At 49.1% G+C, this 17,732-nt stretch overlaps 1 protein-coding gene across 1 annotated transcript; it reads left to right on the forward strand.

Moving 5' to 3' along the window:
- Positions 1–421: 421 nt before the first annotated feature.
- On the forward strand, positions 422–16,739 carry LOC311311680 (CCN family member 1-like; the record flags this gene model as incomplete). Its single annotated transcript, XM_084441434.1, has 6 exons — positions 422–479; positions 771–967; positions 13,523–13,736; positions 14,671–15,060; positions 15,424–15,605; positions 16,428–16,739. 6 exons carry the CDS (start codon positions 422–424, stop codon positions 16,737–16,739), a joined length of 1,353 nt encoding a protein of 450 aa, XP_084297560.1.
- Between the last annotated feature and the right edge of the window lie 993 nt (positions 16,740–17,732).

The following is a 17,732-nucleotide window of genomic DNA, read 5'->3' on the forward strand; positions in this document are numbered from 1 at the left end:
CACATCTCCATGTCATCCTCCCTCCAGGCGAGATAAAAGCAGTGTGCGTGTGTGTGTTTGAGAGGGATGAAGAGATCAAGTCCAGGAGGTGTTATCTGTGTGTCTCTCTCTAACTTCATTATGTTCAGAATCTGCTGTTCTGATTACAGAGGGACAGAGGGGGGAGGGCGGAGCAACCAGGGGCTCATGTCTCTCCCGTGCTGTTAGCCAAGTGTTCCTGGACGAACACAAAGGAACCAAACCTGAATCTCGCTGGCACAGGACCAGCTGACCCCACCCAAGACCCCCCCCCCCCCTCCCAAACCACGTGTTAAAGTTAGCCTCATTCGAGCCAAAGGCCCACAGAGCAGAACGGAAGTCTATGCTAGACGTTAGACATCTCAGCTGAAATACACCACCGTGATGAGAATGTGACTTCCACATGTCGGCGTGTGCCAAGTTCCTCAGGAAGTATCGCGTGGTGGTGTGTTTTGACACTGGTGTTTCCAATCGCCTTTCTTGCGCAGCTTCTCTCCGCGTCTACGTTCTCACCCCCGGCCCCCTGCAGGGCGCGTAGCTTACATCCAGGAGCGGCCATTACACTCCCGAAGACGCTAGGGCGGACTGAGACTTCCAAGGCTTTCCTAACCCAGGGGTGGGATCTACATGTCTGGTCTGGCGATTAAGGTGACGTCAGATTCATGTCCGTCACGTTTACTGACTTCAAAGGAGACTCTGGCCTGCTTGCGGCAGGTGGCACGGTGTCGTCTCCTCGCCATCGCCCTCCTCAGAGACCTGTCCTCCGCACGCGCCGACAGCGGTTCTGGACCGACGTCACCCTCGGCCTCCCCAGTCCTTCCCTGCTTTAAGCTTGGCTTCAACTATCCGCCCTTTCAACAGACCCTGGGCGGCCGCCGCCCCCACGCCGCCGGCCACGCCACCAAGTACCCACCTGCGCCGAGAGCCCGAGTTCAATCTGAGCTTCTGTGTAGGAAATCAAGTATTTTTGGCCCAACATGACCTAAATAGGCTACGTTAAGCGCTGCTAAAAATGAACGGTCCATGTCGTCATTACAGTGCAGTAGGCCTATGTGGTAGATGCAGGCAAGGCTTTTTAATAGTCTGACTGAGGAAGGGTCACCTCAGGAGCTAGACTACGTCCAGCAAATATAAGGGGGCAGGGAAGGGGACTACATCCATATGAATATTACACACGAGGCAAAATCTATTCATAGTCAACATTTGCAGGGGAAAAGGGCAGACTAAACCATGCTAATGTAAACATGCATACCAACGTGTTCCTAAAACAGGTAATCTGACCAGACCCAGAGTCATGAAAAACGTGAAAAACCACCAAAGAGCCCAAATTACAGTATGAATTCACTACATGTAAATTGTGCGTCCTCGGGGGATCCAGACGTCAGGGTGTGTGCGTTTCGTGTGCTTGTCAACCCTGCTCCAAACTATGGTCCGAGTTACTCAATCAGCAGGCAGACCGCAGTCAAGAGATTGCACACAGCCTCTGAAGCCAGTGTCCGACTTCAAACCAGGGCCAAGCAAACATCACATATATTGGTCAAAGCTCGCACAACATAGCCTACTAGGGATGACAATGGCTCCGCAGACACCTTGCACTACAGCGGTACCTTTTACAATAGCAACTTGGATTACTGGGTTAGGGCTGGTTAGGTTTTGAAAGCTGAATTTCCAAAAACAAGACGCAGCGCCGTAAGAATAACGGGCGCGTCTATAGGGGGCCTAATGGGATAGCCATGTAATAATGATATGAGTCATGGGTCATCTACGATATGTGCCATATCATCCAGGATTAGGCTACTAGCCTAAAGTTGCCATATGCTCAAAACTTAGAAAAAGAGCACTGTTTTATGAAGATTACTGCATTGAGGCGCCCTGCCAGACGCATTGTTACCTCGGGTTAGCAAATTCGGAACCAAAAGAAACATCAAACATTCGATTGAATCAACTTCAGCTGCTGTTGCGGTAACTGCCGGGAAAGCTCTCAATGCAAGTGCAATGTCAAGGCACGCGTCTCTCCTTCTGCGTTGTTCGTAGTGCTGCTGGCCGATTTAGCACGCACTAAAATATCTTATCACACGGGAATAGGGACACGGGGACAGACGGGCAGCCAACGATACAAGAAAGCAACCCTGTAGGCTACAGAAACATACCTGCCGCTACTGGAGGCAACTAAGAATGATTTCAGCTCGTCTCCGGGTGTCCGGGTTTGAAAAGGCGACTCTGTCCGCTCGACGACAGCCTCTCAGATCACAGCGCCGGCTCTTTTGATGTTCTCGTTTCTAATGTTCTGTACTTCTATTCTGTCCGCCCCAGTTCGACCAATGCGAGTTCTATCATGCGGCCCAGCTGCCCAGGCGTGGCTCAGGGAGGATGGACGACGTTTGCTTTGATACGCCCAGTTTGATCATTCGCAGGTGAGTGTGCTCCGCCTCTCCAGGTATCAGCGCCTAACTAGCCTACTAGCCAGGGCCGGACTGGCCATGTGGCGTACCGGGCAAATGCCCGGTGGGCCGGACCTACTCGTGGGCCGATCTAAAAAAAAAAGAGCTAACGAACGGCCCATAGAGCAGGGACAGCGGCCCATTGGTCCATTTTCTATACTGACAGTGGGCTGGCCCAATCATATGTAGGCCCCACCCCTCCCTCTGTTAGTTTCAGGTGTCATTTGCGTGGGCCCGCAGTGAATGGCCTGTCTCCCCGTCAACAAATCGCGCAGCAGCAGCACCCCCCCCCCCCCCCGTCAACAAATCGCGCAGTAGCACCCCCCCCCCCCCCCGTCAACAAATCGCGCAGCAGCACCCCCCCCCCCCCCGTCAACAAATCGCGCAGTAGCACCCCCCCCCCCCCCCCCGTCAACAAATCGCGCAGCAGCACCCCCCCCCCCCCCCCGTCAACAAAACGAAACTGAAGGTGTTCCATCTCACCGCGTCGGCTCGGCTAGTGGGCCGACTGGGGCTACATTTCCCGGTAGGAAATATTCACCCAGTCCAGTCCTGCTGCGCGCTGGTTGTGGTGGGCGGTCTGGGCCAAGATGCCAGGGCTGAATTTTTGTCCCAGTCCGTCCCTGCTACTAGCTATAGAATATATAACCCTATCTACAGATCAGCCGCAATGTTTAAAACTAGCTGCATAATGTTGTGTAAGCCTCCCCCGTGCTGCCAAAACAGCTCTGACCGGTCGATAATTTTTCTAATTACGTGGACATAGGCTAATTCACCCTGTAACAATATATTTGTATAGCCCTGTAATTCACAATATGTAATTATTTCAAAGTTTATGTAATAAAAACTAATAATGTAATAAGTAGCCTGGTGTAGCCTGTATTGATCTCCGGGGGGAATTTGCAATACAATGCACGGTTGCAGCATCAAATACAACAAAATAACACAATCAAGACAATACACAATAACACAAGGTGGGTAAACTGAGTTTACTCGGATTTATCCTCCACTACACAACTGAACACAGGAATTTAAGTTTTTCTGAAGGTTTCCTGTAGGAATCCTACAGAGCGAAAACCCTTCATGGTAATATTCCTGCAGGAATGTAACAATTCCTTCAGAAATCCTTCAAATATAGGCTATATATATATATTAAAAAAAAAGGCTATATAGTAATAATAGATTGGTAACCTGGAATCCTGCAGGAATCCCCAAATCCTGTAGATTCCTGCAGGACTCAATTTCTAGGAGGATTCTGTTTTCCTGCAGGCTTTTTGTAAGGGCAGTCAGATACAAATATACAGATGGTAAAAAATATCAGAAAAAAATACACAGCAGATACAAATATATACAGAATCCAAACATCCCAGAGGACACCGTCAGAGCTGTTTGGGCAGTACCAGGCAGACCTACACAGCATTAGGTAGGTGGCTTTCATACTGTGGCTGATCTGTGTATATTTTAGTTGTGGGCTCTATCAAAATTAAACAGTTTAGAAAGTAGGCTTTAGGGAAAGGGAGTGTTATGAAATCGAGGGAAGAGAGAGAGAGAGAGAGAGAGCATCTGGGGTCTGGCAGTCTGTGTGGACCAGGGAGGAATGCTGAGCCAGGTCTGTACCTGCAGCCTCCTGGGATTTTCCACCCCGAGTCTGTGAGTGGAGGGAAGGGGAGCTGGGGGAGACGGGGGAGGTGGGGGGAGATGGGGGAGGTGGGGGAGATGGGGGGAGGGGGGGGGGTGGGTGAGACGGGGGGAGATGGGAGAGGTGGAGGAGATAGGGGAGATGAGGGAGATGGGGGAGACGGGGGGAATGGGGGAGACGGGGGAGATGGGGGGAGAAGGGAGAAGGGGGAGGTGGGGGAGCGTGGTGAGACGGGGGAGCGTGGGGGAGATGGGGGAGCGTGGGGGAGACGGGGGGAGGGGGGGGAGATGGGGGAGGGGGGGGAGATGGGGGAGCGTTGGGGAGACGGGGGGGAGATGGGGGAGCGTGGGGAGATGGAGGAGCGTTGGGGAGACGGGGGGAGCGTGGGGGAGACGGGGGGAGCGTGGGGGAGATGGGGGAGCGTGGGGAGATGGGGGAGAGTGGGGGAGATGGGGGAGCGTGGGGGAGATGGGGGAGCGTGGGGGAGACGGGGGAGATGGGGGAGCGTGGGGGAGACGGGGGGGGGGGGGGGGATGGGGGAGCGTGGGGGAGATAAGGGAGATGGGGGAGATGGGGGAGCGTGGGGGAGACGGGGGAGCGTGGGGGAGATGGGGGAGCGTGGGGGAGATAGGGGAGCGTGGGGGAGATGGGGGAGCGTGGGGGAGACGGGGGAGCGTGGGGGAGATGGGGGAGCGTGGGGGAGCGTGGGGGAGATGGGGGAGCGTGGGGGAGACGGGGGGGGGGGGGATGGGGGAGCGTGGGGGAGATAAGGGAGATGGGGGAGATGGGGGAGCGTGGGGGAGACGGGGGAGCGTGGGGGAGCGTGGGGGAGCGTGGGCCGGGCACTGCAGGGAGATGTGAAGTCACACACACAGGCTGTGGAGGGAGAGAGAAACAGAGAGACCAGACAGAGACCACATATTACCTCAGTTTTAAAGCCTCTGCACTGGATACCTGTGAGTTTCAGCAATTGATTTTATTAAGATTATTTTATTTAGTTTTTAAAGCAATTCATGACTGTGCACCCCGATATATGTCAGACATGCTTTTGAGCCCTATTGTCCTGTGGCCCTCCGGTAGGCCTACTTCTAACCATAGCAAGGCCCAGGACTAAGAAATATGGAGAGGCAACTAAAAAGCTTGTATTCCCCCAGCCTCTGGAACAATCCAGCCAGAGTTTGCCAGAGAGTTAAAAAAAAAAAAATTAGTAAGCTCTTTAAACACTTTTCGGGGGCTCTTAGCATGTTACATGCTAGCATCTTCTACACTCACTTTCATTTGTTTTTTATCATGCTTACTTTTTACTGTATGCATTTTCTTTATGTCTGTTGGGCTATCTGACTTATGTATTCCCTTTCATTTTGGTGCAAAGCGCTTCTTGCATTCACGTCTAAATAAAGTTTGATTTTATTTGAGAGAACAGGCACAATCAATATACCCCAACTTAAAGGATCACTTTACCCTTGTGACTGACACCATTGTGTCTGCTCACCCATTCCATTATATCAGCACATACACTAGTATTGCACATATTTATTAAGAGTAATTTCTCATTCTTGACGATGAACAGACAAACAGAGGTCATCCATGACCAAACAAGTTGAGTTCAATTATTTGCAACCTAACAAAAACAAAAAGCAATACAACAATAAAGTTTGTTTTGTTTTTTTAAACGAATGTGCAAAAATATTCATGCCCCTGGCGAGTCTGGCACACGCCCAGACAGACGCGTATAAATGTGTCTCGGGCCGCGGAGTGATACCGTCTCTCCACTTTCTCTGCCTCTCACCAATGTAAAGCCTTTTCACGACTTCCCTGCCTTATACGGTCAAAAGAGAGAAAAAGAACGAGTGAGAGAAAGAGTGAAGGAGGTGTGGTCCATTGTGTTTTGTTTTTTTTAAGCTGTGGGGTAAAGTTACTCTTCCAACCCTACCATTACCCCTCCCCCCTGAGGCACCTCTCAGGTCAGAGATGAGAGTCGAGGACGGGCAGGTTGGAACAGCGCCGCTGAGGTGCAGACAGGAGAGAGAGACACTCGCACAAGCACGGGAATGGTAGCTGAAGTTAAAGGGCCGAATAAATTCTCGCTTAACGTTAGTAGCTTGCAGGGCACATAATGAATTGTCAAAAGTAGACCGACAACAGTACAAAAGTAGAGCTCTGATTGCGTAGCCCACGGTTCATCACAAGCATTCGCGTTCCAATGTTTAGTGCTGATTAATGTGACCGTATAAGGTGAAAGTGCTACGGCGGAGAATGACAAACACCCAGTCTGGAGTCGCCCAGGTATGCGTGAGCCAGAGGAATTTGTCATACAGTTAATACCGACTTTCCAAACGCCTTCGGTGTCTCACCACTGACACCTCACACACAGTACTAACCTGTTTGTCAATTTCTACGGCCACGGGGCTTTTTAGTAACGCCATATGGGTGGTGTAACTTCCTGCAAGGTCTGCTTCAGGGTGTTCAAAGACCTTCGTGCAACTTCATGTGCTGACGACACTCGGCCATGCTGCTACGTTGATAATCAGTACCGTGTTGGACGCAGAGGAATACAACACCATATAGAAAGATTAATGTAACAGAGCAATAGGCTACAACACCATATAGAAAGATTAATGTAACTGGACACACTTTCTTTTGCTTTATGCTGCACACGATTCACAAATCCAGGAAAGAAAAGTACATGTCAAGTCATGTAGAGCATCGTGGCTGTGTGCAACTTCACTGAGGAAGGTGAAATGATAGAGGCAGCACCCAGGGATGTGGGTCATAGGCTGGGGAAGGGCGTGGGTGGTGAGGGGCCTCCACGGAAGCTGTTCTGGATGTGTTTCTGCACATCTCCTTCCCTGTTGACAGGCCTGGACAGCCACTACGAATGAAGTGACAATTCACGCATATCTGGGTGTACAGTAGCAGCTCTCGATATTTCTTCAATAAGCATACTTGGAGTGTTTTCAGGTGTAGCCTATTGACAGGCTCTTTCTTTGTAGAACACCATTTTTAGCATCATTGACGTCAAACATCAAACACCGAAGCAAAATGACAGGCTACCATTAGCCTACGATAGGCTACTTAATAGCTTCACAAATATACATAGATCATTTTTATACATTTCAGTAGGCTACACAGTCACATGGAATTAACACAAAAACATTACCCTACAACAACATGAAACAATGATACAAAAATGTAACATACAGTCTACCTCGCTTCGCTTATAGAGGGTGCAAGGAAATCTTAATTGACAAACGACCGACATTGGGACAGCTATAGTGAAACTGCTTGCAATTGTCTTTGTCATTACTTTAGTTTCTTATCACACTTTCACCTGCTACTTAATAGCTCATACTTTTAACGTCTTTAGAGCTCTACTTATATGGTGTAGGCTACTGTTGACAATTGAGAATGTGCCCTGTAAGAAAAGACAGTAGCAGCTGCTCACCCCTATTTGTCTCCATCCTGTGTTTTGACCGACATTCCTCGTCAACATGACTGACGGTGTTTATCTGGTGACCTGAGACGCACCTGGGGAAAAGAGTCCCTCTAGTGGAGAAAGCGGAGTACAGGTTTCAATTAATTTATGTTTTTTCCTCCCCGAAACGTTATGTCTCAGGATGTAGATAATCATAATTATAATCTCCTTCTCTCTCTGAGAACTAAACCAACACTCTTGAACATACCGGGTTGCCATAGCATGCAAACCTGGTGATTGTCATCTATGAGCAGAGTGATGCAGAATAAACATGCTAGCCTACTCAAGCATTGTGCTGTGGGTTCAGGAGATGATTTCCTTCTTCCTTCTTCCTTCTTCCTCCTCAAAATGTCCGGACCCAACTCTACTATAGCCTACTTGTTGATTAAAACGTGCGAAATCGAAATACAAATTTGACAGAAATCTATTTGAGCTACAAAGCATGATTTGTGGACTCTTTTTGTCCAGACCCACAGAAGAAACATCTCAAAACAGAAATACAAGACAATATTGGAAAGATGATAATTTCTTCGTGGACGCTTGCCAATGCCATTATCCTACAATTTAAGCTACACTACATGGCATCAGCAAGACAGCGAATGACACACACCCTCCACTCCATCCTTGACAGCATACTAGCCTACTCCTTGTTTTATTTACCTGAGATGCAGCTCGAGAATGTAGAGATCTCCCTCTTGTGGACAAAGATGAACACTACAGGTTGTAGGCCATAGTTCTGCAAACGTTCATTTCATTGCTCCCAACTTGATCAACATGACTATGCATGCAAGCTTTTTGCTTTTAAATGCTTTTCCCCCCCAGATGCCGTGTGTGTAGAGTGTATGGTGTGTTTGCCAAAGTTTGCAGCGTTGATGCATAAGGGGCCTCAGTCCGCCCCCTCCCTGGAGTTTCAGAAAGGCAGGAAGACCCTTCTTCTTCTTCAGCTATTTCATCTATGTCTCCGTCTCCACCACGGTCATATTTCTATGTCTCTACCATGGTCATATTTCTATGTCTCTACCATGGTCATATTTCTATGTCTCCACCACGGTCATATATCATGTTGCTAAGTCCTCTGATTCTGTCAATGTGCTACGTCCTCTGTGAAACCCACCTTTGTATTCTGGAGTATGATTCATTCTTTAGAATTTACCACCACTCCCTTTTTGAATGTTTGCAGATAGGAGATGATCATGTCAGCCCACAAATTATGGTTTGAGGGTGATCTCCATAACCTTCTCTTCCTTGGTTATTGGCATCAGAGGGGTTTGATTTTATTACCTGAAGAATGACCTCTGTTCAAACTAAGTGGTCTCAGTAATGTGTCATTCTGTGATTGGCTACAGATAGTAATGTGGGTGTGTCTTGAGTGGTGTATATTTGGTAGAGATCTCAATGCTTTCACTGACAACGCTGTTGTCTTGCTTGTAAACCGTTCTCTCTTTGCAAAGGGTTAAGAATAAAACACTTTTATGCTCATGGAGAAACAAGACATTGAAAACAACATTTTGATATATCCACGACGCCACCCTCTCTTCCTGTGTGGAGTTCGCATGTTCTCCCCGTGTTCACAAGAGTTTCCTCCCAAGAACCCCAGTATATAAAAAAAACACATGCAGAAAAACAGATGTGTCTCGTCTCTGTCCTTGACCAGGACTGGAAAGAGCGCTCTGATTGGTCGCCAGGCAACGTCCCTCCAGGCGTCCACTGCTGTTGGCTGCCCTTGGAGGAAGGACATCCCAGGATGGGGTCAAAGGAAGAGAATTCCTTTCACCGGGCAAACAGGTGTGTGTGTGTTTGTCTGTGTGTGTGTGTGTGTGTGTGTGTTCCTGTGTCGGCCATTGCACGCGTGTGTTCGGATCAGGTTCTGTGTGACAAATAAAGACCTCTAATAAACATGCCTTGTTTCCTATCTTAAGCGCCAAGAAAGAGCTGCAATGGAGACAGAGGTCAGTGTGTCAGAACCAGCGGGCGTCGGCCCATGTGAGTCCTCTACCGTTCTCTCCAGGAGGCCGTTGAGAACATCTAGAGCAGCGGTCACCTGACCCTCATCAGTGAGAAACGGCGTGAGTCAGATCATCGTCTCGTCCTCAGATGTCTATAAACAAAACTGTAGAAATGTAAATAATGTAATAAATCCAACACTTCATGTCTATCAGTTAAGAGCGTTATTATAGGCTACTCTTTTTTTTGCATCAGTTTTTATGATAACAATTTGTCCCATGCCGTCGGTTGCATGCCTTGTTAGTAACGTCCCCGTCATTAATAGGCTATTAATATGACACTTTTAACTGTTTCCTCATTGCTGGCAGTGTGGAACAGGAAGGTCTCTGTCCTAACTCACTATTTGTGCCAACAAGGCCCCTTTCCTGACCCTGCAGTGAAGAGGCCGTGTGCACATCCAACCTGTACTGTAGGCCAGGTGCAGGATGAAAAAATGTGAATCTATAAATGGAAAAGAACATCTGCTCACTGGATTATAGCTCCCAACACTTTATTTAAGCAATGTTTCGACCCCACGGAGTCTTCTTTGGGCAAAATGTCTGACCCTCGCTCTCTGGCTGTCAAGGAAATCAATACCGGACTTCCTGTGTGCTGTTATAAAAATAACTTACAGAGAGAGAGAGGGAGAGAGAGAGAGAGAGAGAGAGAGAGGTACGTGGAAATACAAATTCTTGCACATCTCTATATCAGCTCCACCTTTTCCCTCGAACCCCCTTCACTCCTCCTGTTTCAAGACACGACTCCCGTTCCCTCAGCTTAGCCTGGACTCTTTAGAAATGCATTGTGGGACATTTACAGATCCGTTCAGTTATCAGTAGTTTTTTTTTATTTTTTACATTATTCAGAACCATACAACCAAATACTTTGTGATCTACTAATGTAACCTTAAAGATGGTAAAACATGTTGTGTGTGTTTTTTACAGGCATACCACAGCCCAGACCAGACCGGCCAATGGGGAGTAGCGGCTCTCCCCTCCCTTTAAAACAACAAACCGTGGCGCCACAAAACACCTGTCCTTTCAATTCTCCCCTTAGTATACTCCATTCGCTACTCTCTCTCTTTATCCTCTCTGTATTCTCTCGTTCCTTTTACCCCTTTCCTGTCCTGCTGTTCTGTCTTCCACCTCGGTAACACTTTTTCCCCCTTCTCTACCTAAGCTGATGTTATCTGGATCATATTTCCCACTTTGTCCTAATCTGCCGTGATGTGCGAGTTGTCCTCTTGTGACTTCACCGGATTGTACACTCTGGCCAATGTATCAAGTTTCCACCGTTTCATCTTCAAAACAGCTCGCACCGGGAATACTAACCACCCACTGGGTGACTCACAGAAGCCTTTGATAAATAATACCCCACCCTCCCTTTCTTTCTCTTCTCTCTCGTCTATCATTGGACAGTGTGTGTGTGTGTGTGTGTGTGTGTGTGTGTGTGTGTGTGTGAGTGAGTGTGTGTGTGTGTGTCAGTGTGTGTGTGGTGTGAGGTCAAACAGGTCTCTTCCATAACAATGTGTCACAGGATATAAGAGTAGACCAATACATTTCTCTTACATGACTGTATTGGCACCACCATTACACACACACACACACACACACACACACACACACTTACACACACACACACACACACACACACACACACACACACACACACACATATTAGTGAGTGAGTGACAGCTTTGACTATTCTGCGGTGTTTCCATTATTGGGTCAGTGCCATGGCTACTTCCCACTGAGTGACTGGCTACGGTTTGGGCTTCTGGGAAGAAGGAACCGTGTTTGGTTTGCCACACAACGGATGCGCCACACATTCTGAAGCGTCGAAAATAGCTTTTAACCACTGCCCTCCGAGTCAAAGAGACCAGCTTGGTCAATTAAAAGAGGCACACAATATTCTCACTGGACTACTCCTTAAAAAATAATACGTGCAACTAAAGTAGGCTACACCAGAAGGTTGCAACCAAAAAGTTGTTGGTCCTCAGGTGCGCTCAAGGAATCTTCCTTGAACTCATAATACTCCATGCTATTCGTACCAGCGGGCTCAGTATCACGTTTCATACAATTCTTTCATCGAAAGAGGGCGTTTGTGTGTTCAACAGGTGTGGCAGGAAATCTGGGGTTTGAATGGGTGGACGAGGGGGGCGCGGAGTGGGCGAGAGAGCGAGAGACCGACAGAGGGGTTTAGTACAAAGTAAACCCAGGCCAAGACCGAGTTCTGCTTTAAACAATAAAGCTTGTTTTAGCTTGAACTTTACTGCCCTCGCCAAGGTCTCTCTTTCCTCCTTCCCGTGTCAGCGCGGCTCAGGTAGCCCAGCCGAGACGGAAACATCGCTAGACGTGGTAGCGGAGCAAAACAATGAAGAGCCAGACAGCAGCACCTTGGATCAGAGCAAAAACATCTGTTCTTTAGACTAGAATGGACAAGGTACCAGCCGAGGTGTAAGGAGGCTATAGGTTCATTTTCCCAGACTAATGCAGTGTACATAGCCTACTATTATGGTTACATTTATGTTGACTTAATACCCCCACTTAAATTTTCTGTGCTGGTACGTTCGTATGAAAACAGACGAAATTCTTAACCTTTTCCTGAGGTGGAGTTACCATTAATGTTACTGTACTGTCTGACCCGCTAGCAGCCAGCTGAGTATATTTATCTTGGTGTTAAAAGAGCTGCCAGCCACAAAGGTGGAATGTGCGTAAATGTGACTTGAAAAGCACCGGTTACATTTTAGTTTTAACCCATAAAATAAATACAGAGTGGTCCTACAATTTTATGAATGACTGTATTCATTCCCATGCACGCCCCCCAATCAATTTCTAACCCTCTCCTAACTCCACCCATTTGGAATGTCTGGACTGATGCCCGAATGTTAATTGGGTAGACATATGGTGATGGGCGGAGTTTTTCCAAGACTCACGAGGTTGGTATAAATGAGGAGTAGTGGGGTATTCCTCCGCTTAAAACGTTCAGTAATCAAGTTAAGAAGTCAAATGACGAACCCACGGAAGAAATAAACTCTTATTACTCCGACGGCTTTTTATTGAAGGACACATTTTGACTGAGGACTTTAATGCTAGTCTTTAGCTTTTCAAAGTTCTATCTTCCTGTGGATTAAAATAGTAAAACCCGTGTTTTTTGGGTGACCATGGCATTTATGATATTCCTTGCATTCTTGACAATAGCAGTCACCAATCAGGTAAGCCATCTTCACAATTGATAAAGTATCTCACTATTAAATGTCAGGTTTTCATGAATATGCTAAGCAACAGCGGTCGGTGGATGGATGTGCGCGCAGTGGTGGCATGGTTTGACATCTAGAAATAGTCATGTTGCATTTCAATAAACAGCACTGAACGACCCACGTTGCATTTCTACGTGTTATTCACATGGAGGCCGTTTTCATTCTTATGAGTTGGGGCATGTAGGTTATGCATGTTGCTGCCGGTAAAGGCAAACGGCAAAGTGTGACGAATCACGGTTGTTTGTTGATCCTCTCTAACGGGAAATGTTGGCAAAGTATAACGCACTGTGACGGGAATCACGAGTTGGCAGGGAATTGGGTACATTACTTGATCGACTGTCTAGACATAGTTGATGTCTGACTGGATAGATGGCATGCTGCTGTCTGAAGTGGAAGTCCATGCTGTGATAAGATTATGATTGACGCACGAAGTCACTCATAGTCAAATCAAGTGTAGAATTGACTTCAGTTCACTTAAACGGTTAATGAAAATGATATTATGTAATATATAGACACAATAACACTTGACCGGAGAAGAATCGGCTTGGAATTTGGAGCTTTCTCCCCCAGAGCTGGTAGCCCAAGGGCAAACAGGAACAGAATCCAACCCACAATTTAAACTTGTTTATTTTCATGTTTCTAAATCTCACAACATGCCATAGCACCCAAACCTCCGTCCCAACCCCCTCTTCCTTCTGTCCGTCCAGGTGCGTGCCACCTGCCCGTCCGTGTGCGAGTGCCCGGCGGCGCCCACCGTCTGCCCGCCCGGAGTGAGCGCGGTGCCGGACGGGTGCGGGTGCTGCAAGGTGTGCGCCGCTCAGCTCAACCAGGACTGCAGTCCAACGGTGCCCTGCGACCATCACAAGGGCCTGGAGTGTAACTACGGAAATGACGTGACCCTGGCTTGGGGCATCTGCAGGGGTAAGTAGGAGGGGAGTGTTGTTGTGGAAGTCTATGGTCTGGAAGTGTGTTTAATGGAAGGAGTGTAGCCTATGTCTAGCTGCGTGGTATAAGCAGAACTGTACGGTTAATATCTGTTGTGCTTGGACGGTTACAGCTGTATGCCTCCAAGCCTGTAGTGTGTAACTTTGTTTTCAACATTGTAGGATGAACACGGGCACAGTTAGCAGAGAGACTAACCATGTGTTGAAAGTCATCATAACCTCAACACTTCGCACATCACACCCCAGTGAGGGAAGATATTTTGATGTGTAGAAGATTCTTATGGGCAGAAGGGGTGGGGGGGGGGGGTTACCCGGGGCGAGGATTCAATCTCAAAGACCAAAAATATAACTCCTACACCAAGCCAAGATGCCTCCACAGACTAAGAATAGAGGTTTCTGCGTGAGTTGGTGACGGCGGGTCTGTCCCTCTGTCTCCTCTCCCACCGGGCTCACTTCCTGTTGACCTTTCCGCGACCTCTCTCTCTACTCAGATCTAAGCATTCCGCTATAGGTTCCCGTGTGCGATTCCAGTATCGGGTTATTGTGTATTTGCTGGTTGTTATGGTGAAGGGTTACGCAAGGGGTTCTCAGCTGGCGTAACCGGAGAATGTGGCGAATTCCTGCCGGTCATACCTGGGATTGTCACGGGGGGGCTCCTGATCATTGACTTTCAAAACACAACCCCTCTTCTAGACACAGCATCTTTGAGATACTCCAAACATCTGCGGTGCCCAAAATATCCCCCAACCCCTCCGGTTCATAATGGCTGTAACATTCAAGCTGTTCGAGGGCCCCTGTTGATGGTTTTACGTGGGTTTTTTAAGTCCTCAATGTGTTGCATGTGTACCCTGAAGAGATAAATAAAGATTCACAGCTTTGAATCGAAGTTGCTCATCTTTATTTCCTCTCAGCGACAAAAGAGGGACGCACCTGCGAGTACAACGGCAGGATCTACCAGCACGGCGAGAGTTTCCGCGCCGGCTGCAAACACCAGTGCACGTGCATCGACGGCGCGGTGGGCTGCGGGCCGCTCTGCGCCAACCAGCTGCCGGCCGCCACGCCCGCCTGCCCGCACCCGCGGCTGGTCCGCGTGCCGGGGCAGTGCTGCTTCAGCGTGGACTGCCACAAGGGCACCTGGCGCCTGCCGCCCAAGAGTCAGAAACCGCGCCACCGACCGGCGGCGGCGGCGCCTCCTCCTCCCCACGACCCGTACCGGCCCGACGACGCCAACACCGTGGGAGACGAGCTGGCGGAGAGGGGCAAGGGCTGGGAGGACGAACGCGGGTACAAGCACCTGCCTGGTGAGCTACGTGTTTGTTTGTTAAATCAGTGTTGACATTCAGCTCTGGTAATATTCAGGGGCTACAGCCGCTCTAGGGGCGGCTGTGGCTCAGGAGGTAGAGCGGGTCGTCCAACGATCGCAGGGTCGGCGGTTCGAATCCCGCCTCCTCCTGACGACATGCCGAAGTGTCCTCGGTCAAGACACTGAAGTGCAGTCCATTTACCATTTGGTAATACTCTTACACAGTCAGTAATACCCGTGTTCAGCTTGTGACAGAACACTGTAACTACTGTTGAAATGACATTTATTACACCTTTCTTTTATTATCTCTCTCTGTTCCTCCCTCCTTCAACCCCCCCCCCCCCTCGCCATCTCCTCCCAGTCTGGAAGCAGCCTCAGGAGAAATGCGTCGTCCAGACCACCGACTGGTCCCAGTGCTCCCGGAGCTGCGGCATGGGCGTGTCCTCGCGCATCACCAACGACAACGGCCAGTGCAAACTGGAGAGGGAGACGCGTATCTGTACCGTACGGCCCTGCGGCCATGACCTGGCTCCACCCCCCAAGGTGTGTGTGTGTCTGTGTGTGTTTTGTGGACAATACCCTCTGACGTCGTCGCTTAAGTGCGTCAGTAAAAAACAGACATTCAGGAGAGTAGACCAACCGCGAAGATTTATCACCACAACCCCTCTCTCTCTCTCCCCCCCACACAACCCCTCTCTCTCTCTCTCCCCCACACAACCCCTCTCTCTCTCTCCCCCACACACACTCCCTCTGTTCCCTCGTTCTGAAATCAAACACGGGAGCCTCAGCTCGGTGTCTCTTGCTGACGCCCACCCGAAAAACACTTTGAAAACAAACCCGGCCCCCGACATTGTGTTTGGCATATCCCTTCTCGCGCAGAGTGTCCGATGGGAACAGTGTAGCGTTGATTTACTCACAGTAGCGGCGCCCTTTTAAATATAGTCCCCCCCCCCCCCCCACCACTAACCCAGCATTCCTGACAAGCAACTGTCCATAGCTGGCCGGCTCTCTGTGTATTCAGCCAGCCAGGGAGATGAGGCTTGTCTATATTAATCCTGCCTTTCTCAGCCTGTGGCTCAAGGAGCCGCCCTACCTCCAGTCCCTGGCCTCTCTGTAGCTGTGATTGTTGCATGTGACCAGCGGGTTGCCAGGTCTGTTACTTTGGGTCGGTTTGGTCTGAATTGAACATTAGTTTCCCCCAACATCCCTTTAATGCTGAAAGAATAGCACGTCAGTATCAACGTGAAGAAGGATGATCAAGTAGCTGCCGTTTTTGTTGTTGTTGTTGTGGGTGTGTATGTGTCATTATAAAAGGTTATGGGTTATATTAACCTATCCTCCCGCCCCCTTCTCTCCCGTACACAGAAAGGCAAGAAGTGCTCCCCTACCCACAAGGCACCAGAGCCCCAGCGTCTGTCCTACGGCGAGTGCCGGAGTGTCCGCCTCTACCGGCCCAACTACTGCGGCGTGTGCACGGACGGACGCTGCTGCTCGCCGCGGCGCACGCGCACCGTCCCCGTCACCTTCGTCTGCCCGGACGGCGAGCGCTTCCGGAAGTCGGCCATGTTCATCCGGTCGTGCAAGTGCGGCGGCGACGACGACTGCGGCCACCTGAACGAGGCGGCGCTGCCCCCTCAGCACTGGATGTACGGAGACACGCACAAGTTTGTCGACTAGACGCGCCCGTGGGGCCCCTGGGCCTTCTTCCCGTGAAGGCGGACATTTTGAAAACATAGACTTTGCACCTTCAGGCTTCTATCAAGACAACCAACCTGAACTCTCTGACTGTATGGGGCGGGCCTAGAGTATTAATAGCCAATTCCGATTGTAAAAGTGTGTTTGACTATGGTTGACAGGCGATTTACTCCCGGAGGTTCCACAAGACATGGGTCTGAACACAGTCCTGCAGTCTGACTTGACCTAAAGCACATATAGGTGCTAAAACGAATTACTCTGAAGGCCTCGGGATTAGACCTTCAAAGGGCAAGGAGAAACACCAAGCAACACAGCACTGTTCACTAGAACAATCTTGCAACTTGGAGCGTCCAGGTCTTCCTCGCGTACATGCGAAGCCTTGCCTGTGGTACGCACAGCCCCGCGAGGGTCGCAATGTTGCCACATTTCCCACAATGCACTGAGGACACGGAGCGGCAATTAGTGAGGATGAGCCTGGATTGGCTGAAATATCTTGAGTATATGAACATTGAGGACAGACGTGGACGAAGTATGACACCAAATACTGATATTTATTCTTATTGATCTCATTTTGTTTGGCAGGGAAATCCAAAGACACAAACACTCTGACGCAAAGAGGAACGTTTTACTTGCATGGTTAAGATGAGCCACCTGGAAGCAGAGATTTATGGAATGGTAATAAAAGATAGTGTCTCATTTTAGCCCCACCGAGTTAAAAGGAGCCCCATCGGGAACTGAGAAGGGTCGAGAAAAGACTGGACCAACTCCAATGCATTTCAAAATGACCTCTGCCTCTACCAAAATATTAGGACATCAAATGCACTTGCAGCTCCTGTTAATTTGTATCCTGAAAGCCGTAACTGAATCCCATGTAATATTTCACAAAAGAAACAGAAAAATACACCCATCTACTCTACCCCATCTGTGTGTTGTGAGATGACTGTCTTGTCTACGCCATATAGCGGAGGTTGAGCC

The sequence above is a fragment of the Borostomias antarcticus genome (genome assembly GCF_949987555.1).
Source record: "Borostomias antarcticus genome assembly, chromosome: 7".
NCBI lineage: Eukaryota > Metazoa > Chordata > Actinopteri > Stomiiformes > Stomiidae > Borostomias > Borostomias antarcticus.